At 45.2% G+C, this 27860-nt stretch overlaps 1 protein-coding gene across 1 annotated transcript in view; it reads right to left on the reverse strand.

Moving 5' to 3' along the window:
* Nucleotides 1-7009: 7009 nt before the first annotated feature.
* The window catches only part of LOC115086150 (galectin-1-like), a 48623-nt gene continuing 27772 nt past the window's right edge, over nt 7010-27860 (reverse strand). Inside the window, exons 4-6 of the mRNA XM_029592652.1 lie at nt 7342-7371; nt 7216-7242; nt 7010-7048 (exon numbers count right to left, since the gene is read on the reverse strand). Coding sequence (XP_029448512.1) covers nt 7025-7048; nt 7216-7242; nt 7342-7371 — 81 coding nt within the window. The 3' untranslated portion in view covers nt 7010-7024. The remainder of the gene's footprint in view (nt 7049-7215; nt 7243-7341; nt 7372-27860) is intronic.

Genomic DNA, 27860 nt, shown 5'->3' on the forward strand with positions numbered 1-27860 from the left:
CAGTGTCTAGCCAGTCCGGGGATGCCGGAGGAGGTCGGCAAGATGACGCCATGGCAGCCAAACTTCCATCAAGCAAAGTCGCCAAAGAGGTAAGGTGGGCGTAGTGGAGACATCAGGCAGCGACAGTCGCAACACCTATTGCATTAGGGGGTGGATTAGCGCCTATTTAACCCGCGTCCGACAGTGGGTTAAACAGTGCGCTCGGCTGAGCGTACTGTATTGCATTGGCTCCATTAGTATGATGTCAGAGTATTTGTTCTCAGGGAAAAGGTTTTTCATGTGGAAATTTGGGCAGAAAGAGAGAAGGTTCTAGGAGAAGTAGAAGCGCTGTTCACCAGCTCTGCCATACTTCAGAAACATGTTTTGGTGGAGCCAGTCTGCACCACAGGGGGAACAGCCACAGGAACTGGTAACACCTGTGACTGAGGGGTTTGAAAGAAGAAAAAGAGGAAAAAAAGTGAGTTTAATTCCAAGTGACTCCTGTGCCCAGTGTCAAGGTAAGGGGACAGGATAGTTAATTGTAAGAACTGAACAGGAACGTGGTTCTATTTTCCCTGTTTGAGGGAAGAGGGGAGGTTGTGAGGCAGAGTGAGTGCTGTTTCCCTAAGGTACCATTAAAGACAGGGTATTTTTGATTACCTGTTTATTTTCTATGTGGCCCTTATGCCACAAGAGTGTACAGAAGTTAACAGTGCTAACAGGTTGCATGATATAATGGAGGTTTTCCCTGATGGGAGATCTTAAAAAAAAATTTAAAAAGTGTGAACCATTTGCTAGCAGGGCACAGGATGTGCAGAGAGCAAGAAGTTATCCTGGAGCCAGAGTAAGACCTTTTCAGGGCATTAGGGCATCTGTTGCTCAGAGGGTGTTACATGCCCTTCTTGAAGGACAAGGGGGCACATCCCCTAGGGCAGTGGTCCCCAAAACCTGTCCTGGAGGGCCACCAGCCAGTCGGGTTTTTGGGATATCCTCAATGAATATGCATGAGAGAAAATGTGCATGTTATGGAGGCAGTGCATGCAAATTTTCTCTCATGCATACTCACTGAGGATATCCCAAAAACCCGACTGGCTGGTGGCCCTCCAGGACAGGTTTGGGGACCACTGCCCTAGGGGCTTGATCCGTGTGGAGAAGTGATAAAAACCGTGGCTCTACTGAGCTTGGGGCTGCTCCAGATTTGGAAAGACAGAGAGGTTGAAGCTGATCCCTCCCAGGGTTACAGAAGGGAGTAGAAGGAGTGAGGCAGAGATTTTCGCCAAAAAACTCAGAAAACCTGAAGAGAAGAAATAGAGTGTTTGCAATACAGCTTGGAGCCTTTAAAGAAAAAAAAATGGTGCTTAACTGCTGTAGGCCATCTGGCTGGATCAGGAAGAAAATCTATACCAGCAGCGACTTGTTACAGGGTTCGGTGGGCTCCTGTCTGCTGCCCCAAATGGAATTTCTCCTTGAGCTGAACAGGACTGCGTGAATAAATATTTTTCTAAATACTGGGAAGGAAGGGAGGTCCAGGCTAAGCTTGGGAAAGAACTGAGCAAAGAAAAGAAACAAAGTAGAAAGAGATACTGTGTTAGTAGAAGAAGTAACTGTTACCAAAAGAAGAGAAGTAAAGAGGAAGGCGTTGAACATTTTCTGGATCTGTGATTTTATTTAATTTTCTGCATCCACTGGAGTATGTCATTTTGTTTTATTCTGAGGATTCTACAGTAAACTGTTTTTATTTTGTAGTACAACTTGTATCTGGACATTGGTTTGCTAATGTGGAGTGTCCTCAGGCTGGTACTAGCCCTGCAGTTGTCTTGTGCTTCCAGCTCACTGTCCCAGAGACTCGATCCCCTACCTCAGGATAGTGACCACCACAATGCTCCATAAGGCTGGAAAGGTGATCCCAGGTTTTCTATATCTAGATACCCAGTTTCAACAAGCTGTTGGACACCTCACTAGCAAGTCATTTAACTGGCAGTAGATTCCCAGTGCCAGGGAGGTAGGCTTTATTATTGATTTTGTACAGTCAGGCAGTTGGTACACCAAGACGTGAGGACACTGATGCATCGAGTGTCACATGTATGATTTTTTACCCACCGGTGAGAAGTTGTACATGTGCATGCAATGCAAAGAGCTCCTGGCTCTCAGAGAACGAGTCCGATCTCTGGAGCCTAGAATGGCAGACCTGGAGGAGCTGAGGCAGACAGAGAGGAATATATAGATGAGACCTTCAGGGACATAGTAGTCAAGTCCCAACTTCAGACTGGCAGCCCTGGTGCTGCCTTGGAGGAAGAAGGTCTCATGATTGGAGAGCATCAACCGGGTGCAGCAGGAAAGGATCCTGTAGCAAGGACCTGCTCTCCAGGTGATGCATTGTCCTTTCGCACTGAGGATATCTCCCCAAGGCCTACTGCCCAGGAGGAAGGGTTAGGTCAGCCGTCATAGTTGGTGACTCGATTATTAGGAATGTAGATAGCTGGGTGGCTGGTGGGCATGAGGATCGCCTGGTAACATGCCTACCTGGTGCGAAGGTGGCGGACCTCATGCGTCACCTAGATAGGATTTTAGACAGTGCTGGGGAGGAGCCAGCTGTCGTGGTACATGAGGGGCATCAACGACATAGGAAAATGTGGGAGGGAGATTCTGGAAGCCAAATTTAGGCTCTTAGGTAGAAAGCTTAAATCCAGAACCTCCAGGGTAGCATTCTCTGAAATGCTCCCTGTTCCACGTGCAGGTCACCAGAGGCAGGCAGAGCTCCGGAGTCTCAATGCGTGGATGAGACGATGGTACAAGGAAGAGGGATTCAGTTTTGTTAGGAACTGGGGGACCTTTTGGGGAAGGGGGAGTCTCTTCCGAAGGGATGGGCTCCACTTTAACCAGGGTGGAACCAGACTGCTGGCGCTAACCTTTAAAAAGGAGATAGAGCAGCTTTTAAACTAGAACAAAGGGGAAAGCCGATAGAAGCTCAACAGTGCATGGTTCGGAGAGATGTATCTTCAAAGGATACTAATGATGCATTAGAATTAGGGCATCCCGACAGTGAGGTTCCAATAATAGGAAAAGTAGTTCAAGTGCCTGTAACTAAAATCTCACCTGAGCTAAAAAATTCTAACTTATCCCTATCAATTAAAAAGCAGAATGAAAATACAAACAAAAAACAAACTTTGAAATGTTTATATGCTAATGCCAGAAGTCTAAGAAGTAAGATGGGAGAATTAGAATGTATAGCATTGAATGATCAACTATAACCCCTAGATCGATAACTCAATGAACATTTGAGCTGGGGGTCAATGAACACCAAATACTCGCACCTGAATCCCCCTGGACTCTATTACATCCAATTTCACGGTGCATCCACTATATGACCTTCATAATAGGCATCATTGTGCGGTAACACGTACCTTTTTCCACTCTGCCTTATTTTTAATCATTGGTCAGTCCATAACATGATTTTTACATTTTTTGCTAGTGCTCAAGTGCTCTGTGTATTAAAATTTTTTCCCATAAATTTGCTTAGCCAAACTATTAATAGTATCGTTGCTTATCTTGAAATCCAAATATTTCTTATTGAATTTCTTCCAGCCCAAGGTTTTCACATCCGATGGTCAATGGCAATGTGTCAACTCCTCACATTGCCTTTCCGTGTCTGTGTCCGTGTCCGTGGACTGACCAATGATGAAAAATAAGGCAGAGTGGAAAAAGGTACGTGTTACCGCACAATGATGCCTATTATGAAGGTCATATAGTGGATGCGCCGTGAAATTGGATATAATAGAGTCCAGGGGGATTCAGGTGCGAGTATTTAGCATTGAATGATGACATAGACTTAATTGGCATCTCAGAGAAATGGTGGAAGGAGGATAGCCATTAACCAATGGGACAGTGCTATAGCGGGGTACAAATTATATCACAATGACAGAGAGGAGCACCCGGGAGGCGGTGTGGCACTTCATGTCTGGGATGGCATAGAGTCCAACAGGATAAACATCCTGCATGAGACTAAATGCAAAATTGAATCTTTATGGGTAGAAATCCCTTGTGTGTCGGGGAAGACTATAGTGATAGGAGTATACTACCGTCCACCTGGTCAAGATGGTGAGATGGACAGTGAGATGGAAATTAGGGAAGCTAACCAAATTGGTAGTGTGGTAAGAATGGGAGACTTCAATTCCCCCAAAATTGACTCAGTAAATGTATCATCGGGACACGCTAGAGAGATAACATTCCTGGATGGAATAAATGATAGCTTTATGGAGCAATTGGTTGAGGAACCGACGAGAGAGGGAGCAATTTTAGATCTAATTCTCAGTGGAGCACAGGACTTGGTGAGAGAGGTAACGGTGGTGGGGCCGCTTGGCAATAGTGATCATAATATGATCAAATTTGAATTAATGACTTGAAGAGGAACAGTATGCAAATCCACGGCTCTCGTGCTAAACTTTCAAAAGGGAAACTTTGATAAAATGAGAAAAATAGTTAGAAAAAAACTGAAAGGAGCAGCTACAAAAGTAAAAAATGTGCAAGAGGCGTGGTCATTGTTAAAAAATACCATTCTAGAAGCACAGTCCAGATGTATTCCACACATTAAGAAAGGTGGAAAGAAGGCAAAACGATTACCGGCATGGTTAAAAGGGGAGGTGAAAGAAGCTATTTTAGCCAAAAGCTCCAAAAAAAAGCTGCACCTAGCTCAAAATGTTTTTCTCCTAGCACCTTTCATTCCCTACCCCTGCTACTATTCATGTACCTGTCTAATCTCTTATGCGTTTTTATGTTATCCATGTTCCTTGTAAAGGCTTTGCCTAAAAGACAGCTTTCCTGTCTTAGTTCTAAGTTCTTTGTGAACCGATACGATGTGCAAACGGTTGTCGGTATACAAAAAAAATTCTAAATAAATAAATAAATAAAAGATCTTCATTCAAAAATTGGAAGAAGGATCCAACAGAAGAAAATAGGATAATGCATAAATGTTGGCAAGTTAAATGTAAGACATTGATAAGACAGGCTAAGAGAGAATTTGAAAAGAAGTTGGCCGTAGAGGCAAAAACTCACAGTAAAATCTTTTTAAAATATATCTGAAGCAGAAAGCCTGTGAGGGAGTCAGTTGGACCATTAGATGATCGAGGGGTTAAAGGGGCACTTAGAGAAGATAAGGCCATAGTGGAAAGATTAAATGATTTCTTTGCTTCAGTGATTACTGAAGAGGATGTTGGGGAGGTACCTGTACTGGAGAAGGTTTTCATAGGTAATGATTCAGATGGACTGAATCAAATCACGGTGAACCTAGAAGATGTGGTAGACCTGACTGACAAACTGAAGAGTAGTAAATCACCTGGACCGGATGGTATACACTCAAGAGTTCTGAAGGAACTAAAAAATGAAATTTCAGACCTATTAGTAAAAATTTGTAACCTATCATTAAAATCATCCATTGTACCTGAAGACTGGAGGATAGCAAATATAACTCCAATATTTAAAAAGGGCTCCAGGGGCGATCCGGGAAACTACAGACCAGTTAGCCTGACTTCAGTGCCAGGAAAAACAGTGGAAAGTGTTCTAAACATCAAAATCACAGAACATATAGAAAGACATGGTTTAATGGAACAAAGTCAGCATGGCTTTACTCAAGGCAAGACTTGCCTCACAAATCTGCTTCACTTTTTTGAAGGAGTTAATAAACATGTGGATAAAGGTGAACCGGTAGATGTAGTATACTTGGATTTTCAGAAGGCGTCTGACAAATTTCCTCATGAGAGGCTTCTAAGAAAAGTAAAAAGTCATGGGATAGGTGGCGATGTCCTTTCGTGGATTACAAACTGGCTAAAAGACAGGAAACAGAGAGTAAGATTAAATGGACAATTTTCTCAGTGGAAGGGAGTGGGCAATGGAGTGCCTCAGGGATCTGTTTTGGGACCCTTACTTTTCAATATATTTATAAATGATCTGGAAAGAAATACGACGAGTGAGATAATCAAATTTGCAGATGATACAAAATTGTTCAGAGTTGTTAAATCACAAGCAGATTGTGATAAATTGTAGGAAGACCTTGTGAGACTGGAAAACTGGGCATCAAAATGGCAGATAAAATTTAATGTGGATAAGTGCAAGGTGATGTATATAGGGAAAAATAACCCATGCTATAGTTACACAATGTGGGGTTCCATATTGGGTGCTACAACCCAAGAAAGAGATCTAGGCGTCATAGTGGATAACACATTGAAATCGTCAGTTCAGTCTGCTGCGGCAGTCAAGAAAGCAAATAGAATGTTGGGATTTATTAGAAAGGGAATGGTGAATAAAACGGAAAATGTCATAATGCCTCTGTATCGCTCCATGGTGAGACCGCACCTTGAATACTGTGTACAATTCTGGTCGCCACATCTCAAAAAAGAAATAATTGCAATGGAAAAGGTACAGAGAAGGGCTACCAAAATGATAAGGGGATTGGAACAGCTCCCCTATGAGGAAAGGCTGAAGAGGTTAGGACTTTTCAGCTTGGAGAAGAGACGGCTGAGGGGGGATATGATAGAGGTGTTTAAAATCATGAGAGATCTAGAATGGGTAGATGTGAATCGGTTATTTACTCTTTCGGATAATAGAAAGACTAGGGGGCACTCCATGAAGTTAGCATGGGGCACATTTAAAACTAATCGGAGAAAGTTCTTTTTTACTCAACGCACAATTAAACTCTGGAATTTGTTGCCAGAGGATGTGGTTAGTGCAGTTAGTATAGCTGTGTTTAAAAGAGGAATGGATATGTTCTTATAGGAGAAGTCCATCACCTGCTATTAATTAATTTGACTTAGAAAATAGCCACTGCTATTACTAACAACGGTAACATGGAATAGACTTAGTTTTTGGGTACTTGCCAGGTTCTTATGGCCTGGATTGGCCACAGTTGGAGACAGGATGCTGGGCTTGATGGACCCTTGGTCTGACCCAGTATGGCATATTCTTATGTTCTTATGTTTAATGCCCGGTGCATCTTGACTCGACGCCTTGAGGACGTCTGTCGCATCCAGAATTATCGCTCAGGAGATGCCTGCTATAGAGCCATCACATCGGAACTCTGGCAAGAAAAAGGACTGGAGGTAAGAGTGGCGACACTCACATCTGAGAAATCACACATGCTAGGTCTGGCCAGACTAATTTTATGTTATTGAGTACAATGCTAAAACAAAGTGAGAGGAACCCAAATAACATACACAGAGGGAAAGAAAAGACAAGAATACCTACCTCAAAGGGACTCTGTTCCAAACGTTCCTAAAAGAGAAAACAAAGAACCAATTTCCTAAAATACTACTTTAGAGAACAGACGCAGTTAGAGTACAGTACAAGGGGAGTTACAGACACAGTACTTACCTGACTTATAGCTGGTTTCAGCTTAAGATTCTATGAAAGAGAAAAAAAAATTAATTGTTAATATTGTTTTCAAAGTATTTCTATGCTAAAAGAGGGTTTGAATGTGGTAAAATTTCAAATTGTTGTCTAGGGGAGAGCATGAGGAGGTTTTCTCTGCTGGGTTCCCCTTCTAACATCCGGGAACCTACCTGCTGCTGCTGGCTGACAACACGGCAAATCCCAGAGCCTGGTTGATAAGAGTGAGGCATGCAGCGGCACACAGCCACTGGTGCATGCCAAAATCGTGCACCAAAAGGGCACGCTCCTTCTAACTGGTTTGGAAGCACGTCTGTATTGCATTTTCTGGGTTTCTACACCTGACATGGGCAAGAAGAGAAAAGGTACATTGAGATACATCCCTCCTATGTCTCAATCTACCCCTCGACTTACCCAACCATCCATAGAAACTTTTAATTTTACTAGTTCAGTGTTGGGACCACGTGAGCTTGAAGCCTCCAGTTCTTTTGGCTTCACTCATAGAGAGCTATCACTCTCTCTAGTCCCTCTGGTCCAGTCCCAACACAGATGCCTACTCCATCTCCTTTGAGTCCTGGGGAATTAATGGTGGTTCCTATTAGTTAACTGGATTCTTCTCCAGGGGTGAGGTCCCAAGATGATCCAGGTCCTTTACCAGCTGTACCTCACAATCCAGTGGGAGCACTGAGAGGAAAGGATCATCTTGCTGGTGGCTGGAAAGAATCAGTAAATACTGCTTGGAGAAATGTTTAAAACTCAAAAGTATTGGGGAGAAGTAAGCTATTGGGATATATTATTTAGTGTGTTCATGTGTTTTGTTTTAAATAGCAAGTCAGAAAGTCAGGCAACAAACAGAAGTTTGTGTGTTTGTTTTTCCCAACCCTCCCACTCTTCACCCACCCATCCCTAGCTCATTCTTTAATTTATAGGCAGGTGTCACTTTCACACTTAAAAAATACATTAAAAAAAATCAGCCTTTTAACTTAAACTCAGAAATTCCCCATACCTTATCAAGAGTTTGATCATTCCCTTGTAGGTTACTACCAGATTTCAATGTGTTATCCTTTAAAGTGAATACACTAATACATTTAAAGGACCCTAATTGTATGCATTCCTACACCCATAGCAACCTAATAATTAAGAACTGAACAAATTTAAGATGAAGGCAGCAGTCCAGCAGCAAGAAGGGAGCCTCCCAGTCTTTTGCATAGAGTGTCACATGTATGATTTTTTACCGCCAATGAGAAATTGTACGTATGCATCCGATGCAAAGAGCTCCTGCCTCTCAGAGAATGAGTCTGATCTCTGGAGGGTAGAGTGGCAGTCCTGAGGAGCTGAGGCAGACAGAGGGGTATATAGATGAGACCTTCAGGGACATAGTAGCCAAGTCCCAACTCAAGTCTGGCATCCCTGGTGCTTCCTTGGAGGAGAAAGGTTTTATGATCAGAGAGCATCAACATGGTGCAACAGGAAATGATCCTGTAGCAAGGACCTGCTCTCCAGGTGGTGCATTGTCCTCTTGCACCGAGTCTCCCAGGGCTTCTGCCAAGCAGGGAAGGGTCAGGTAGTTCGTCATAGTTGGTGATTGAATTATTAGGAATGTAGAAGCTGGGTAGCTGGTGGGCATGAGGATCGCTTGGTAACATGCTTACATGGTGCGAAGGTGGCGGATCTCATGCATCATCTAGATAGAATTTTGGACAGTGCTAGGGAGGAGCTGGCTGTAGTGGTACATGTGGGCACTAACGACATAGGAAAATGGGGGAGGGAGGTTCTAAAAGCCAAATTTAGGCTTTTAGGTAGAAAGCTGAAATCCAGAACCTCCGAGGAAGCATTCTCTTAAATGTTCCCTGTTCCATGTTCTGGTCCTCAGAGGCAGGCAGAGCTCCAGAGTCTCAATGCATGGATGAGACGATGGTGCAAGGAAGAGGGATTCAGTTTTGTAAGGAACTGAGGAACCTTTAGGGGAAGGGAGAGTCTTTACTGAAGAAGTGGAACCAGGCTGCTGACACTAACCTTTAAAAAGGAGATAGAGCAGCTTTTAAACTAGAACAAAGGGGAAAGCCAACAGTGGCTCAGCAGCGCATGATTCAGAGGGAGGTATCTTCAAAGAATACTAATGATGCATTAGAGTTAGGGCATCCCAGCAGAGAGGTTCCACTAATAATAAAAGTAGTCCAAGTGCTTATAATTAAAAACTTACATGAGCTAAAAGATTCCAATTTATCCCTGTCAACTGAAAAGCAGAATGTAAATACAAACAAAAACACACTTTGAAATGTTTGTATTCTAATGCCAAAAGTCTAAGAAGTAAGATGGGAGGTCTTTAAGATCATGAAAGGTCTTGAACGAGTAGATGTGAATCGGTTATTTACACTTTCGGATAATAGGAGGACTAGGAGGCATTCCATGAAGTTAGCAAGTAGCACATTTAAAACAAATCGAAGAAATTATTTTTCACTCAGTATATAGTTAAGCCCTGGAATTCATTGCCAGAGTATGTGGTTACAGTGGTTAGTGTAACTGGGTTTAAAAAAGGTTTGGATAAGTTCCTAGAGGATAAATCCATAAACGGCTATTTCAGTAATGTTATGTTACGGGAGGCCTTGAGAGGCCTTGCAGTCTGTTATGTCAGGGACCACTAGGAGAGCGATCCCAACTTGAGGGGAATATGTGTGCCCTTGGGCCTCAGCACAATTCCAGATGAATCCAAGACAGCACCGAGGGTTGGCGAGGCATGTCCCAGCATGGGTGAAGACAAAGTCTAACCCTCTGCTGGACCTGCATGCTTCTGGAAGACCAACAACGCAATGTTGGTTATTGAACAGTCCTCCGACCATTCCCAGCCCTTTCGGACCTGCCGCTAGGTATCGGCAAGAAGCAGCAGACTGGACTGAGGATGAGGGCAGACGGAGGCCTTGTGACACAGAAGACTCAAGATGAGACAAGAAGACTCTGGAAGTGGATGAGGCTCTTGGAAGACTCTTGACGAGACGAGGAACTTGGAAGACTCTTGGATGAGACAAGAAGCTGGGAAGGTTCGGACATTGGCACTGTCTTTCAGGGCGCCCTACACAGTCCACCCGCAGGACTGGTCGCGGACCACCCTGTCCCACTGCACACCCTACACAACCTGAAGAGGCTGGTCTCGGACCATGCGGAGATTGGGACAAGCGCAGGAAGGGAATCCAGCTGAGATGAAACTCCAATGACGGGAACAGGGACAGACGGGATGGATTTACCCCAACAAGATGTCATCTGGAGAACCAAAGGAGCTAGAGGGTCAGGAGGACTCAGAACGAGTGAAGGAGGAGCGGAACCTCGGAACATCAGGAAGTGGAACATCAGGAAGCCTGGAACATCAGGAAGTGAAACATCAGGAAGCCTGGACTGGGAACCTCGAAACATGAAGACATGGAACATCAGGAAACCACGAAGACTCAGGAAGCAAGATGAGACATGGAGCTCCAATGAAGAATGAAGACCTGATGGAGCGCTGGAAGACGAGACTTCCAGGAGCAAGTAACTCCAATGCAAGGCAAGGCTGAAGTGCAGGAGAAGCCCATTTTTCAAGTCACTTTTAAATTTCTTTTTGTCTGTTGTTATTCTTAGATCCTCAGGCATTGAATTCCAGAGTTTCGGGCCAGCAGTTGAAATTACTCTGTCTCTAGTTTGTGTCAGATGAGAATGTCTTATAGTGGGGATTGTTAAGAGGCCTTTATTTTGTGATCTGAGAGTTCGAGCAGGAATGTGTGGTTTAAATGTTACTCCAAGCAGATCATTATTGTCTGGATTAATGTTATTGAATCTAATCGTTAGAACTTTATAATATATTCTTGATTGTATAGGGAGCCAATGCAGTGCCATCAATGTAGGGGCGATTTATTTATTTATTTGGAATTTTTTTCTATACTGACAACCGTTTGCACATCGTATCAGTTTACAGTTAACTTAGAACAGATAGGCAAAGGCCTTTACATGGAACGGTAACTATAGTTAGCCATGTTTGAGTATATTAAAGAAAACCTAGAAAAAGGGTTCATTAGACCCTCCAACTCTCCTGTAGGGACAGGTTTTTTTCTTTGCGAAGAAAAAGAACGGAGGATTGCACCCTTGTATTGATTACAGAGGGCTTAATACCATAACCTGAAAAGATCGCTACCCGTTGCCCCTCATCAGTGAGCTGTTTGACCGCCTCCAAGAGGCTTGGATCTTCACGAAGTTGGATCTACAGGGAGCGTACAATCTTGTACGCATCCAACCGGAAGATATTTGAAAGACCGTGTTCAACTCTAGGGATGGCTTCTGTAACACTCCCACAGTCTTTCAATGTCTTATGAATGAAATTCTCTGAGATCTCCTACACTCCTTTGTAGTCATGTACCTGGACGACATCCTGATCTTCTCAAAGGATCTAGACTCACATCGTGCTCATGTCAAGACCGTACTTCAATGCCTGAGAGAGAACCACCTCTACGCCAAACTGGAAAAATGCATTTTTGAGAAAAACCACCTGCCCTTCCTCGGGTATATTATCTCCGATCGAGGATTTTCTATGGATTGAGAGAAACTTCAAGGCATTCGGGATTGGCCCCAGCCAGTCAGCCTCCATACTTGCAGAGATTCCTTGGCTTCACTATTATAGAAGCTTTATAGCCAATTATTCTACCCTAGCCGCTCCACTCACCGCCATGACAAAAAAAGGGGCGAACACCCGTGTTTGGACTCCCAAAGTGCAAGCCACCTTTCATGCATTGAAAGAGGTCTTCTGCTCCAGTCCATGCCTGCGACATCCAGACCCAAGACGTCCATTTGTCGTAGAAGTCGATGCGTCCGCTATTGAAGCCGGAGCGGTACTAAGCCAATTTTCTCCTAAGGGTACATTGATACCATGCTCATTTTATTCGCACAAATTCTCGCCGGCAGAACAGAACTATACAATCAGAGATCGGGAACTCCTGGCCATCAAGTTTGCCCTCCAAGAGTGGCACTCATGACTGGAAGGGGTGCAACATAAATTTACCATTTTCACTGATCATAAAAATCTCAAACACTTAAAAGAAGCACAACTCTTGAATCCGAGGCAAGCCCGATGGGCACTATTCTTTAAACAATTTAATTTTGAACTGCGCTACCGACCCGCCTCAAAAAACCTCTGCGCAGATGCGCTCTCCAGGTCCTTAGAACCGGAAGACATCCCTGATGTCCCGAGACATATTATTGATCCAGCCTGTGTAGCTCTAGCGGTGACCACCATGGCACCCGCCGGAAAGACTGTCATTCCAAGTCGATTACGTGAGCGTGTACTCTGCTGGGTCCATGATTCCAAGTTGGCAGGACATCCTGGTCGTATGAGAACCCTCGAGATGTTGCAGAGGTTTTATTGGTGGCCCAATATGGTGAAGGACTCCCGCAACTATGTTAATTCATGCCCCATCTGTGCCCAACAGAAACCTCCAATGGTACGACCATAGGGCCTCCTCCAACCACTTCCAGCTCCCAACCAAACTCTGGTCAAGTATATCAACGGATTTCATCACGGACTTACCACCGTCTCAGAACAACACAGTTATCTGGGTCATCATTGACCGTTTTTCTAAAATGGGTCATTTTATCCCTCTGCGAAGCCTCCCATCATCCCCAGAGCTAGCCAAATTATTCTTGAAGCATGTCTTTTGCCTCCACAGCCTCCAAAAAGAAATTATATCAGACTGAGGACCCTGTCTTTTAACCAGTTTGCAGTCCACAAAAGGACATCTCCTCCTATCCCATAACTTTTTAGTTTTCTTAGAAGCCTCTCATGAGGGGCTTTGTCAAACACCTTCTGGAAATCCAAATACATCATATCTACTGGTTTACCGTTATCCACATATTTATTTACCACTTCAAAAAATGTACCAGATTTGTGAGTGAAGACTTCCTTTGGGTAAATCCATGCTGGTTGTGTCCCATTAAACCATGTCTATTTATATGTTCTGTGATTTTATTCTTTATAATAGTTTCCATGATTTTTCCTGGCACTGAATTCAGGCTCACTGGTCTATAGTATCCCAGATCACCTCTGGAGCCCTTTTTACATAACGGGGTACATTGGCCATCTTCCAGTCTTCGGGTACAATGGATGATTTTAATGAAAGGTTACCAATTACTTGTAATAGGTCTAAAATTTCATTTTTTATTTCTTTTAGAACCCTGGGGTGCATACCATCTGGTCTAGGTGATTTGCTGCCCTTCAGTTTGTCAATCTAGCCTACTATATCTTCCAGGTTCACTGTGATTTGGGTCAATTCTTTGAATCGTCACCTTTGAAAACTGTCTCCGGAATGGGTATCTTCCCAACATCTTCATCAGTAAATACTGAAGCAAAGAATTCATTTAGTCTTTCCCCAATATCATCATTTCCCTAAGTGCCCCTTTAACACCTTCATCATCTAATGGTCCAAATGTCTCCCTCGCAGGCTTCCCGCTTCAGATATATTTACAAATATTTTTATTATGAATTTTTGCCTCTATGGCCAACTTCTTTTCAAATTCTCTTAGCTTGTCTTATCAATGTTTTATACTTAACTTGTCAATGCTTATGCTTTTTCCTATTTCTTCAGATGGATCCTTCTTCCAATTTTTGAAGGAAGATATTTTGGCTAAAATAGACTCTTTCACCTCAGCTTTTAACCATATCAGCAATCCTTTGGCCTTCCTTCCATCTTTCTTAATTGTGTATTGCCTTTACTATATTTGTGTCACAAAGAAACATGCATTTAAACTCCTCTCACTCCTATCTACCTGCCGGCCCTCAAGCATCTCTTTTATGGCTGATATAATATTGGCTGAGGTATGGGACTCATCCAAGGACTGGGTATGCAACAGAGCAGACCTGCACCCTGATGCTTCATCTCTGCTAGAGCTGCTGCCTCCACCTGCCTCCACCAGATCCCATCAGTATGCCATTAGAGAGGTAAGAGTGTGTAGCATTTGTGGTCTAGATGTTACTGGTGAAATGCACACTATTCTCCTCTGCCTTAGCCAGCAGTGTCCGGATGCTACTATGGCACTGGTTATACAGGCTGGGGATGACCTTCCTACTAAAGATGGTCTTGGGGACTTTGTATTTGGCACTGCTACCTGTAGCAGATGCTTAAAGTCCACATTCTCTACTACCTGCAGGGGCTGGTCATCAAAGGCAATCATTTCCCTAGTGCTCCTCGTTATAAGTTTTAATGCTGCTTGCCTCCTACTCCAAGACAGTGCTATTGAACACTATCCCATTTCCTTCATGGTAGGTTGTCAATTCTGACTTTTGGTAGCGGCCTACTAGCCTGCCACCTGACTGCTGGAAGGGGGTTTAGAGCCTGGGATCAACTTGAGGAACACTCATCCCCTTTCCAACCACTTTCCCCTGACTGGAAAAAGGGGTCCCCTGGCTACTACTAGTACTTTCACCCTCCCCAGATGCCACCTAGGACTGTTTTTGGAAAACTCTGGACCACACATGCAGGGCCTGCTAGCAGCATCACAGGCCGTGCTTTCTTGGTCCAGAGATTCTCTCACAAGTCTGGGAAACTCTAGAACAATGATGCAAGGCCCATTCTAAAATTGAGTCACACCAAGGAAGAAAGAGACCTGTCAGTCATTAAAAATGTTACTTTATTAAAAGGACAGTAAAATTCATAACTTATTAAAACATATTTTTAAAAACTGGTGGATTTATATTAATAAGAATTACCTTTTCTTTTACTATCAATTCTAATTTGGGAGGCAGAATATTGGGAGTTTTAGGTTAAAGATTAAAAAATTAGAAACAAAAATGGACTAGCATAGCAAACCTGGTTTCTACTGATATTATAACACAAGGGTTGATGTGCTGGGTTTCTTTGAATCTATGAAAACCTTCAATTGATCTGGAGAAAAGAAAATATAACATTTGTCTCTCTTTTTCACCAAGCATTTACATGGAAAACGTAGCAAGACTGTAAAGCTCAAATCAATCACTTCTTGACGAAATGTAAGACAATTCTTTTGTCTCACTTGGGTGACTAAAGCCAAGTCAGGGAAGATTTTAATAGTAATATCCAGAAATTTTACTGGGTATTTTCTGAAATATGTTTTCATAATTTTATTAACATCATAAGTGGAAATTAGGGAGACCAAGAGCGTACTCTTATCAAACACAACCATATCAGAATCCTCAAGAAAATTAGTCAAGTTATTTTGTATCTGCTCATTGGACTCTCTATTCAAATTCCTAGATCTAGGCTGTTGCGAGCGCGGAGGCGCGATTGCTTCTGACGAGAGATGTGAGCCCTTGGAACGCCACGCTGCTCAGGGAGGAGCCCCGAGAGTGCAGTGAGAGGTGAGCCGATGCAAGCATGGGCAAACAAGAAACAGAAGAAGGATGGAGCGGAGACAAGAAGACTGAAGGTCTGACCCTCTACCGGACCTGCACGCCCCAAGAAGACCAGCAACGCAATGTTGGTCAATGAACAGTCCTCTGACCGTTCCAAGCCCTTTCGGACCCGCCGCTGGGTAACGGCAAAAGGTGGCAGGCCGGACAGAGGATGAGGGCAGATGGAGGCCTTGGGACATGGAAGACTCTTGTACGAAGACATAGGCAAAGACTCTTGGATGAAGACATAGGCGAAGACCCAGGCAAAGCTTTTGGATGAAGGTACTGCAGGCAAAAGTATACAGGAGCAAGATCAAGTACTGGGTTGAAACTGCGATGCAGCACGCCCTATACACCCCACCTGCGGGGCTGGTTGCGGACCACACTGGGCTTGAAGCAGGCTCTAGACGAGGTGTGGAGTAGATGAGATTGGAACATGGCGAAGTTCCCGAAGAGGCCTGCATAGGGCGCGCCCTACACAGCCACCTGAGGCTGGTTGCAGACCACGCTGAAGCGGAGCAAGTTCAAACAGAGTCTTAGACATGGACGTCCACAAATGCAAGGGACTCAGAAGACAGGAACAGGATACGAGCTCAGGATTCAAGTTACAGGACACTCAACCAACTCAGGGTTCAAGATTTAGGATACAAGCAGAAGTCTTCTGGAGGCTTGCACTGAGGCCTTGTACCTTGAAGCACCCTACACAGCCCGCCTGTGGGCTGGTCATGGACCACGACAATGGCATGCCGAAAAAGTGGACATCAAGGGACCAAAGAGCTGGAGGCAGAGGTGAAGACAAAGGCATCAGGAAGGAACATCAAACATCAGGAACATGAAGACAACTGGAGGTATGGATGAAGGACATCAGGAACACGGAGACAACCGGAGATATGGACGAAGGACATCAGGAACACGGAGACGGAGCTGTCAAAGCAGGAGAAGGCCACAGAGGACCTGGACTGAAGAGAAGGACACAGATGACTGTGGAACCCAATCCGAAGGCACTGGATGAAGGCAAGCAGGGCCCTTTTATAGGGCTGAAGCATGAAGCAGTCATCAGGTAGGGCCCGGGGCATATCCGGCCGCAGGCCCTTTAAGTACAGTGAAGAGGTGCGCGCCGGTGCCTAGAGGCAGGACGGAAGCAGAAGCAATACTACGGATAGTGGTGACCTGCCGCACAGGAAGCAATGAAGGGACAGGCCTCTGACCAGGCCCCGATGGGAGGAGGTGGCTTCCCTGCTGCACGAAGAGGATCCAGGGCGGCTCCATGCCACGAAGAACAGTGGCCTCCAAACTGCAGAGACAACGAAGACGTCGGTGGCCCTGCCACGAAGGTGAGAGCAGTGATGCGGCCTCCGGGCCGCTAGAGAGCGGCAGCTCCTGCTGCATGGGGAGGTATGAGGCAGCTCTCCTGCCGCAAGAGGTGTCCCAGGGGCGGCACTAGGCCGCGCAAATGAAGGTAACAATGGCAGCTCCCAAGCCTTGGTGAGAAGGGCCTCAGCGGCGTCTGCAACGGCAGCACGACTGAGAAGGTGAGAGGCCTGCTCGCGGAGAGTAGCTCCGCGGGCAGGAATCGTAACATAGGCAGGAAATAACCTGTGTTAATAGCAGGTAGGGATGTGAATCGTTTTTTGACAATTTAAAAAATTGTCCGATATTTTTTAAATCATCAAAAATCGTTAGAGTGCGCGATACAATAGCAAGTCCCCCGATTTATCGTGAAAAATCGTAAATTGGGGATTTGGGGGGAGGGCGGGAAAACTGGCACACCAAAACAACCCCTAAACCCACCCCGACCCTTTAAAACTAAACCCTTACCTTCCCCCACCCTCCCGAACCCCCCCCCAAACTTTTTACGAGTACCTGGTGGTCCAGTAGAAGCCCCGGGACTGATCTCCTGCTCTTGGGCCATCGGCGCCATTTTGATGCCACTAATAAAAATGGCGCCGATGGCCCGATAAAAAAAAAACCCACTGACCCTTTAAAAATCGACTCCTTAGCTTCCCCCACCCCCCAAAATGTTTTAAAATTACCTGGTGGTCTAGTGGGGGCGTGGGGAGCGATCTCCCGCTCTCAGGCCATCAACTGCGCTAATAAAAATGGCGTCGATGGCCCTTTGCCCTTACCATGTGACAGGGTATCCGTGCCATTGGCCGGCCCCTGTCACATGGTAGGAGCACTGGATGGCCGGCCATGGCCCACGCCATTTACTGACTTTATTGACTTTTGTTTTGAATTAAATTCCTTTTATGCTTTCGGTCTTCTTCTGCTGCAAGGGATTCGGTGACTCTGGAAGCTGAAGCTGTGGAGTTTGAAGCCTGGATTGCTCGCTGTGACTTCTGGAGTCCTCTTCCAGGTGGCTGCTGGGAATTGTATGCATGTGAGCCCTTCCGGTCCTCTACTCCCAATAGCTTGGTTTAATCCCCATGGTTCCAGGGTGTTCCATCTGAAAATGTATTCTTGCTCTTTGCGTTGTAATGCTACACTGATGTTTCCCCCTCAGTGCAACTCTATTTTTTGTATAACAAAAAATGTATTTTACACTTTCAGTGGTGTGATGACTTTCACTCCAGTGGGATACCAAAAGTGTTTCAATTTTACATGAACAGATGCAAGACTTAGGTTCTGCAATTCAAATGTTAATGTTCCTTTTGGTTTGACCTATGTAAATTTTAGAACACAGACAAACTATAGCATATATAACTTGCTCAGAATTACAATCAAACCTGCCCTGAAGGTAATGTTTAACCCCTTCTGTACCTGAAAATACTTTGATATGCATATAGTTAATACAAACCGCACACTGTTCACATGAAAATTGGCCCCACTGGTTAGAGTCTGCTATCAGGTATTCTTCTTGAAGCATTGAGTGGACTAATTTATCACATAGATTAGAGCCTCTGCTAAAGGCAAACATTGGTTTCTCTGTAAAAAGATGTCAATGTTGTAAAATAATCTTCTTAATTTTCTCGGAAGCTTTAATATACAGTAAAGCACAGGCTATCTTAGACGGGGCCTCATGTTACAGTGTGCCATTTCTCCCCCATGTGAGAAAGCACACTTCATTTCCTGCCACTCTGTAAGCTGCAGTGGGTACTTAATGTACTCCCTGACCTGTTTCATCATGGCCCTCAGTAGCTGGCTGAAATGCCTTAAAAATATTGAGTAGTCCACACCGGCCACTACAGCCACTGTATTCTAGAAAGAGTCAGTGGCAAGAAAATGCAAGGTAACGAGAAGCTTGACCAAGCCTTGAATGGCATATTGACGATATTCTGCTCACTTATACCTCACATACACACGGGTAAATCTGTGCATCTTTTGTGGCTTTTTAAAATCTCTGTTGCTCACAGATGGCCCACATACATGCATATGTGGGCATTATTGCATGAGGAATGCTTTTAAAATCAACCTGCAAGCAAACTTGATTTATTGAAAAAGAATGCAATAAAACAAGCTTGATATACATTGAATTCAGATGCACATCAGGGAAAGACAGACTGAATTTTTTGGAAGTAATTTTAAAAACAGTTACATGTATAAATGTAACATACTATCATAGTAATTTTAAATAACTATTTACATGCGTAAAGTGCACTTATATGTGATTATCCTATGGACAATTCAATGGCATATATTGTAGTAATTTTGAAACGCCCATTACTTGGGAAAAGTGCATTTACTTGTGTAAAACCCAATATTAAGCGTGTAAATGCTTTTTAAAATCATGTCCTTAAGGAATAGCTACTACTTATCATTGCACAATAGCAGCATAGGATCTATTTACTATCTGGGATCTCTCCAGGTATTTGTTACAAGGATTGGCCACTGTTGGATACAGGATACTGGGCTTGATGGACCGTCAGTCTGACCCAGTATGGCATGTTCTTATGTTCTTCTTAGATCAGCCCTTAAAATGTTCTAAGACTCAAAATGCATTTCAACAGGAGACTTAGAAGCCTTTCCTCCAAAATCTCCATCTTAGGATATAACTTCAGTAAGTCACTAATTGTCAAGGACCATGAGAAGATTTGTATTCTGAAATAAAATCTCCCATAGCTGTAGATTAAACAGAATGGGGGTAATTTTCAAATGAGTTATGCATGTATGTAGCATATTATCTTAGCAATTTTCCAAAGCCATTTACTTGAAGTGCACTTACACATATAAAACCTACTGATAATTCAATGGCGTATGGTGTAGCAATTTTCAAAAGCCCACTTACACGCTTAAAATGCATTTACACAGGTAAAGCTCAGTTTTATGTTTGTAAATCCTTTTGAAAATGACCCCCATTGTTTTTTCCTTACCACTGGAAAATGTTATTAGCGGGGACATGGAAAGAAAAGGCACTGTCAGACTAAACCTTTCTGTGTACATCTGGCAGATGACTTCCAGCAAAGATCATTGGTTATAATAAGTGGGGGGTAATTCACATATTCTTACTGCACAATGAAGCTGAAGAATAAAACTTGGGACTAAAAGGATTTCATTGCTCATATGAGTTCTGACAATTATTGTGAAAGCTTTTCCATCATTCATTCCAATTTCCCCCCAACATGGGACTATTACAGATTTACTCGTTCTGGCAAAGTTGTTTGGGCATTATTAATACTTCATCCAGAAATTGAATGACTCTGTCTCAGCTTAATCTCTGCTGTGTTGATTGCAGGGTACAGAGTTTACAATGAAGGGAAGAGCACAGAGGGAGGATCTTAGCAGGCTGTCGAATGGCAGATATCAGAGAGCTGTCAATCAAAATCATCCTCTTTTGGTTGGTTCTGAGGCTGGGGCCAGTCAGGTGACCCTACCACATACTGAATTTAAAGGCAGAGCTGAGATTTTGGTCTTAAGTTTGTGGGTGATCAGCAGCAAGCTAGCACGCAGAATGGCCGTGAGTAATTAGGATCTTTGCAGGGCTATGTGGCTTTTGAGGTTTTGTTTAAAATACATAGTATTAATATGATTTGCTGAGTTCTGAGGTACAAATGTGGTGCTGGGGCTCACTTTAAAACTATTCTCTAACACATAATTACTTCTCTCAGGGGCTGGGCAGGCAATTGACGTTCCTGCCTCCTCCCCCGTCTCCCAGTTTGTGGGTGAATTTGGAGAGAGCTCTTGAAGGAAACTGCTCTTAAACATTGATGTTTCTTGTTGAGAGTTAACTAGCAAAGTTGTTTTTCTTCATTAAATGTATGTTCCTGTTGCATGTCATAATTGTCTCCTTCATTTTCTCTCCCTTAAACAAGCCTTTGTTCTCTTCTTCTCTGTATATTCCTTGGCCCTGACACTTTTTCCCCTTGCCATATGTTTGTACAGTTAAATGGTTCTTGGCAATATTGCTTACTCTGGGAGTGCAATGAGAATATTAAACACCTGTCCGGATCTGTGTGGCTAATCATGTGCACTATATACTTATTTCTTCAGGTGCCTTGGGGACTAGAGAGGGTGGGAAAAGATGAAAAGGTGGTAAGTGATGAGGGTTAGGATTTTTAAACTTTTAGAAATTTAATGACAACTTTCCTTCACTCTGATCTTTTTTAAAGGGGAGATTCAGGGCTGTGAATGCCTCAGGGGCGAGGGGGTTGCTTAAGCTCTAACTAGAAGAGCTTAAATGATGCAGCACTGATCAGTTGTCCTCATATCTTGTGCTACCAACACTCTGTACTGAGGAGCGTTCTGAATCCTCCCCTTGCTTGCCTTACTTGTGAGGGGATGTGTATTGAACCATATACGTCTTTCCCAAGTGCTGGCCCTTTAGATGCTAGGAAGGGGTAACTTAATGCGAGTTTAGCAAACCCCATTTTGAAAAGTTGGCTCCCATTGTTCAGCATAATGTCAAATCCCTGTACGTACCCGGATCAGTCCAGACAGTGGGTTATGTCCCCCTTCCAGCAGATGGAGTCAGAGCAAAACTCGAGAGGCGCCCTTATATAAGCAGGTGCACCCTCTGTATCCCTCCAGTATTCCTCTGACTCCAGCAGATGCGAGTGGTATAAGCTACAGTTCCCCCTCCTATCTTTGATACAGAACAGTAGTTCTTCTAGTCTCTCTGTCTTTTTACCTTTTCTATTTGGTTGGATCAAGTTGTATTAAAAAAAAAAAAAAGCTGTTACTAAGGTCTCTGTGCCGCGGAACTCAGAAGCTTGCAGGCAGAACTTTTTCCCTTGTTTATCCTTCAGTGGGGTTCGGGTAAGTTCTGTCTTATTTCTTTTACAGAATTTTCAGGATTTCAGCATTTTGGGGCGATAGTTGGTGGTTCCAACCACTCCCCCTCTTTCCAACGACTCACTGCCCTGAGACGTCATCTTTCCTCGGGGCAGTGTCAGCAGAGAGGCGTAATTCCTCTGCTTGAAAAAAAAAAAAGTGAGAGATATAATTATTTACCTGCAAGTTTATTCAGAGGATTAGTCATTGGCACTTTGAGTGGAGGTCTTTTCCCACTCTGGTCAGGATTCGGGGGGTGAGTGTATAATTGGGCTGTGTGCCTTCCTCCCCCCATGCTGCGATTTTCGCAATGTGGAGCCTGCGGAGAGCCTGGGTCCCAGCTCTCCAGGGAAGGCTTGTGCTCGAGGTGCCTCCCCAGCGGGAAGGGACCCTCAACCCCGATGACTTGTTCGGCTGCGCGTTTACAGTCGTGCTGGCCTCGGGGGGGGGGGGGGGGGGGGTCGGCCCCGTCCCTGTCTAGTGCGGGAACGGCGGACATTTTGATTTCTGAACTGCCTCTTCCAGCGCAGCCCTTGGAGGATTCAGACCTCGTTTTTTCGCTGCCACCGCCAGTTCTGAAGCCCGTGGGATCCTCGGGATCTGGCTACTCCCTCTGGAGCTTTTTCAGCAACCCTCCCTGATTTCTCCCCCACGGCCCCTCCCCCCTGGGTCCTTTTTCCACAGATTTTGTGCTGCTGATGCACAGTGCATACATGGCTCGCTTAGGTCAGCAGCAAGAGCCAACACCTGGACCGCCTCCTACCAAAGTCAGCAGAGTGGATCAGCCTGGGGATGGCTCGGCTGCGGGGTATACTCCGGGCCCTCCAGGGTGTGGCTCGTCCCCCAGCCGAGTATGCCTGCTCATTTACCTCCTTTGCATGATCCTGATTTGGAGGACCAGACCTCCCACTTGTAGGTAGAAGGGGATGACCCTAGAGTTCTCTGCCTATTTCATAGGAAAGAATTGGATCCCCTAATCCCCCATGTTCTACAGAAACTGGATACTGATGCACCTGAGGACGCCTCGGGCACCGCTACCACGGCAAAGAAGGGGGATCCAGTCTTGGCAGGGCTGCGCCCACCGGCAAGAACCTTCCCCTTCCATAAGATGCTCCTGCAGTTGTTATCCAGGGAATGGGATGCCCCTGACGCGACATTCAGGGTGAGCAGAGCTATGGGTAAGCTTTACCCTCTCCTGGACGAGTACCTGGATCTCCTTAAGGTACTGAAGGTGGACACGAAACGGACGACAATCCCGGTTACGGGGGGTGCCTCTCTCCGGGATCTTCAGGACCGGAAGCTGGAAGTATACCTTAAAAGGATTTTTGAGGTGTCTGCCTGGGTGTCAGGGCCACTGTCTGTAGCTCCCTTATGCAGCGTGCAGGTCTCCAATGGTTCCAACAACTGTTCAGTGCGCAGGACCTGCCTCCGGAAGAGGCTCAGCAGGCAGAGCTTCTGGAATCAGTCATAGCCTATGGGGCAGATGCGCTATACGACTTACTCCGGGTTTTGGCCAAGTCAATGGCTTCAGCGGTCTCAGCCAGACGCCTTCTTTGGCTTCAGAATTGGTCCGTGGATTCTTCATCCAAAAGTCAGTTGGGATCCTTACCCTTCAAGGGCAAATTACTTTTTGGGGAAGACCTGGAACTGATTATTAAGTCCCTCAGAGAAAACAAGGTGCATAAGTTACCGGAAGATCGCCCAAGAAGCTCCAGGATTTTCAGTTCCACTAGGAGCCGTTTCAGAGGTCAACAACGGTTTCGTCAGTCCAGGTCAGTCTCCCAGAGGCCTTCATTGGCTCGGTCCCAGTTGTGGTCTCATTCATTTCGGGGCCGCAGGATGGCTTGGGACAGTTCCTCCCAAGGAGGCCCTTCCAAGTCTGCCCAATGAAGGTGTGCCAACCCACCCCTCGACGCTGCGGATAGGAGGACGTCTTCGCCTCTTCTACAAGGAGTGGGTCAAAATTACCTCCGATCAATGGGTACTGGATATTCTAAAGCACGGCTACACTTTAGAATTTTCTCAGCCACTAAGAGACAGGTTCCTCTTCTCTCTGTGCGGCCCAGTGCAGAAACAGCTCATTGTACAGCGGACACTCGACTGACTCCTGGCCATGGATGCCATCCTTCCGGTACCTCCGGCGAATAGGGGTCAGGCCATTATTCCGTTTACTTCGTAGTTCCCAAGAAGGAAGGATCATTCTGTCCAATCCTCGATCTCAAGATGGTCAACAGGGCCCTCAAGAGCCCTCGCTTCCGGATGGAAACGTTGCGATCCATCATTGCAGCAGTCCATCGGGGAGAGTTTCTGGCGTCCCTGGATTTATCGGAGGCTTACCTCCACATTCCAATCTACCAGGAGCACCAGCATTTTCTGTGCTTCAAGATTCTCGGTAGGCATTTCCAGTTCCAGGCTCTGCCCTTCGGGTTAGCAACTGCTCCCCGCACTTTCACCAAGGTCATGGTGGTAGTGGCGGCAGCCCTCCGGAGGGAGGGGATTCTGGTGCATCCCTATTTAGACGACTGGCTCATTCATGCAAAGACCAAGGTCCTCTGCCAACAGGCCATAGACAAGGTCCTTCGGCTTCTCCGGTCCCTGGGATGGATCGTAAATTTTGCCAAGAGTAGCCTCACTCCCTTGCAATCTCTCGACTTCATGGGAGCACACTTCGACACCAGAGTGGGCAAGGTGTTTCTCCGACTAGACCGGGCTTGGTCCCTCATATCTCAGGTGCAGCGCTTCAGGGACCTCCCGCTCCCCACAGCATGGGACTACCTCCAGGTTTTGGGCTCTATGGCTTCAACTATCGATTTGGTGCCTTGTGCCTTTGCTCATATGTGTCCTTTGCAGAGAGCTTTACTCTCACGCTGGAAACCAGTCTCGCAGGAGATCCAAGCCCTCCTGCCCCTGTTGGACCTTGCCAAGGACAGCCTGGGCTGGTGGCTCAGCCTGGATCACTTAATGAAGGGAGTGGACTTGGAGGTCCCTCAGTAGGTGATCATCACCACGGACGCCAGCCTCAAGGGTTGGGGGGGCTATGTGCCACACGCAATCGGCTCAGGGGCAGTGGATGCCATCGCAGGCAGCTTGGCCGATCAATCGATTGGATACCAGAGCTGTCCGGCTCACTCTGAAGCATTTCCTCCCCCTCATCCATCATCAGGCAGTAAGAATACTATCCGACTATGCAACCACAGTGGCATACATCAATTGGCAAGGCGGAACGAGAAGCCGTCTGGTCTCTCTGGAGGCGGACAAGCTGATGGCTTGGGCAGAGCATCATCTTCTTAGCCTGGCAGCTTCCCACATTGTGGCAGTGGACAATGTCCAAGTGGACTTCTTAAGCAGGCAACACATAGATCCTGGAGAATGGGAGCTCTCTGGAGAGGCGGCAGCTCTCCTTTTTCACTGGTGGGGAATTCCCCACATGGACCTAATGGCAACTCAGCGGAACACGAAGGTTCCACATTTCTTCAGTCGGAGAAGGAAGCATGGCGCAGAAGGAGTGGATGCCCTAGTACTTCCATGGCTGCGACATCTTCTGCTCTAAGTGTACCCGCCCTGGCCCCTGGTGGGAAAGGTAATTTGGAGAATAGAAAGCCACCAGGGACCCGTGATCCTGGTTGCAACCGAATGGCCGCAAAGACCATGGTTTGAGGATCTGATCAACCTCAAAGTGGACGGTCCCCTACTCTTGGGACATCTACCGAACCTCCTTCATCAGGGTCCAGTATTTTTAGACAGGGCAGATCGCTTCTGTCTTAGCAAATGGCCTTCACTCCAGTTTACAGGTATAACAATGGTTTACATAGAATCAACGGTTACATTCATAACTGTGGGAGGTGGCGCATGCCTACACTCCAAGAAAACAATTAGAGAACATAGGTTTATATGAACGGGCCTACAGCTTACAAGGTAACTGTGGAAGGGGTTAGAAATAGAGAGAAATATGAACCAATGTATAAAACAAGATAATAAATGAACCATCATACTATTAATAGTCTCAACTGGGTATGATGCTAGGTATACTGGATGGGAGGTGTTTGTGAGTAATAAAGTAGTTAGCTGTGAATAAATTTCTTGGGGATGGTAGAGTAATCATTTAGCCTATCCCTTCTTTGTAGGCTTGTCTGAATAGCCATGTTTTGAGTAACATAGAAACATAGAAACAATGGCAGAAGAAGACCAAATGGCCCATCCAGTCTGCCCAGCAAGTTTCACACTTTTTTTTTTCTCATACTTATCTGTTACTCTTGGCTCTTAGTAACCTTTTGGTTCTATTTCCCTTCCACCCCCACCATTAATGTAGAGAGCAGTGTTGGAGCTGCATCTAAGTGAAATATCTAGCTTAATTAGTTAGGGGTAGTAACCGCTGCAATAAGCAAGCTACACCCATGCTTATTTGTTTACCCAGACTATGTAATTCAGTCCTTGTTGGTTGTCTGTATATAGATCCACTTTTCTTCATTCCCCCTGCCGTTGAAGCAGAGAGCTATGCTGGATATGCATGAAGTATCAGACTTTCTCCCCTGCCAGTGAAGCAGAGAGCTATGCTGAATATGCGTGAAGTATCAGTCTTTCTCCCCTGCCGTTGAAGCAGACAGCTATCCTGGATATGCGTGAAGTATCAGTCTTTCTTCCCTGCCGTTGAAGCAGACAGCTATGCTGGATATGCATTGAAAGTGAAGTATCAGGCTTATTTGGTTTGGGGTAGCAACTGCCGTAAGAAGCAAGCTACTCCCTGCTTTTTTGTGAATGCAAATCTTTTTTTCTACATTCATTCATGTCCTCTAGAATTTATGGATCCACAGTGTTTATCCCACGCCCCTTTGAAGTCTTTCACACTTCTGGTCTTCACCACTTCCTACGGAAGGGCATTCCAGGCATCCACCACCCTCTCCGTGAAGAAATACTTCCTGACATTGGTTCTGAGTTTTCCTCCCTGGAGCTTCAAATCGTGACCCCTGGTTCTGCTGATTTTTTTCCGATGGAAAATGTTTGTCATTGTCTTTGGATCATTAAAACCTTTCAAGTATCACCTCTGCTCCTCCTTTCCTCCAGGGTGTACATATTTAGATTCTTCAATCTCTCCTCATAAGTCATTCGATGAAGACCTTCCACCTTTTTGGTCACCCTTCTCTGGACCGCCTCCATCTTGTCTCTGTCTCTTCGGAGATACGGTCTCCAGAACTGAACACAGTATTCCAGGTGAGGCCTCATCAAGGACCTGTACAAGGGGATAATCACTTCCCTTTTCTTACTCGATATTCCTCTCTCTATGCAGCCCAGCATTCTTCTGGCTTTAGCTATCGCCTTGTCACATTGTTTCGCTGACTTCAGATCATTAGACACTATCACCCCAAGGTCTCTCTCCTGCTCCATGCACATCAGCCCTTCTCCCTCCATCGAATACAGTTCATTCGGATTTCCACTCCCCATATGCATGATTCTGCACTTCTTGGCATCGAATCTCAGCTGCCATATCTTCGACCACTCTTCCAGCTTCCTTAAATCCCATCTCATTCTCTCCACTCCTTCCAGCGTGTCTACTCTGTTGCAGATCTTAGTGTCATCCGCAGTTTTCTAAATATTTTTTTATTGTTTTGTAGTCTTAGGTTTTCTGGTAGGGTGTTCCAGAGGTGAGGTCCGGCTATTGAAATTGGTCTTTTTCTTACGGTTGTGAGTTTGGCTGTTGTGACTGATGGGATGTCCAGCTGTGCTTTGTTTGTTGATCTAGTGTTGCGTTGAGTAATGTGTTGTTGTATAATGATGTTTAGGCATGTGTTTTCATTGTTGTGTATTATATTGTGGAAGATGGCTAGTATTTTATATTTGATTCTTTTTTCTACAGGTAGCCAGTATAGTCCTTTTAGGACAGGAGTGATGTGGTCTGATTTTTTTTTGGCCGATGAGG

The sequence above is a fragment of the Rhinatrema bivittatum genome, chromosome 2 (assembly GCF_901001135.1).
Source record: "Rhinatrema bivittatum chromosome 2, aRhiBiv1.1, whole genome shotgun sequence".
NCBI classification, from domain to species: Eukaryota; Metazoa; Chordata; class Amphibia; order Gymnophiona; family Rhinatrematidae; genus Rhinatrema; species Rhinatrema bivittatum.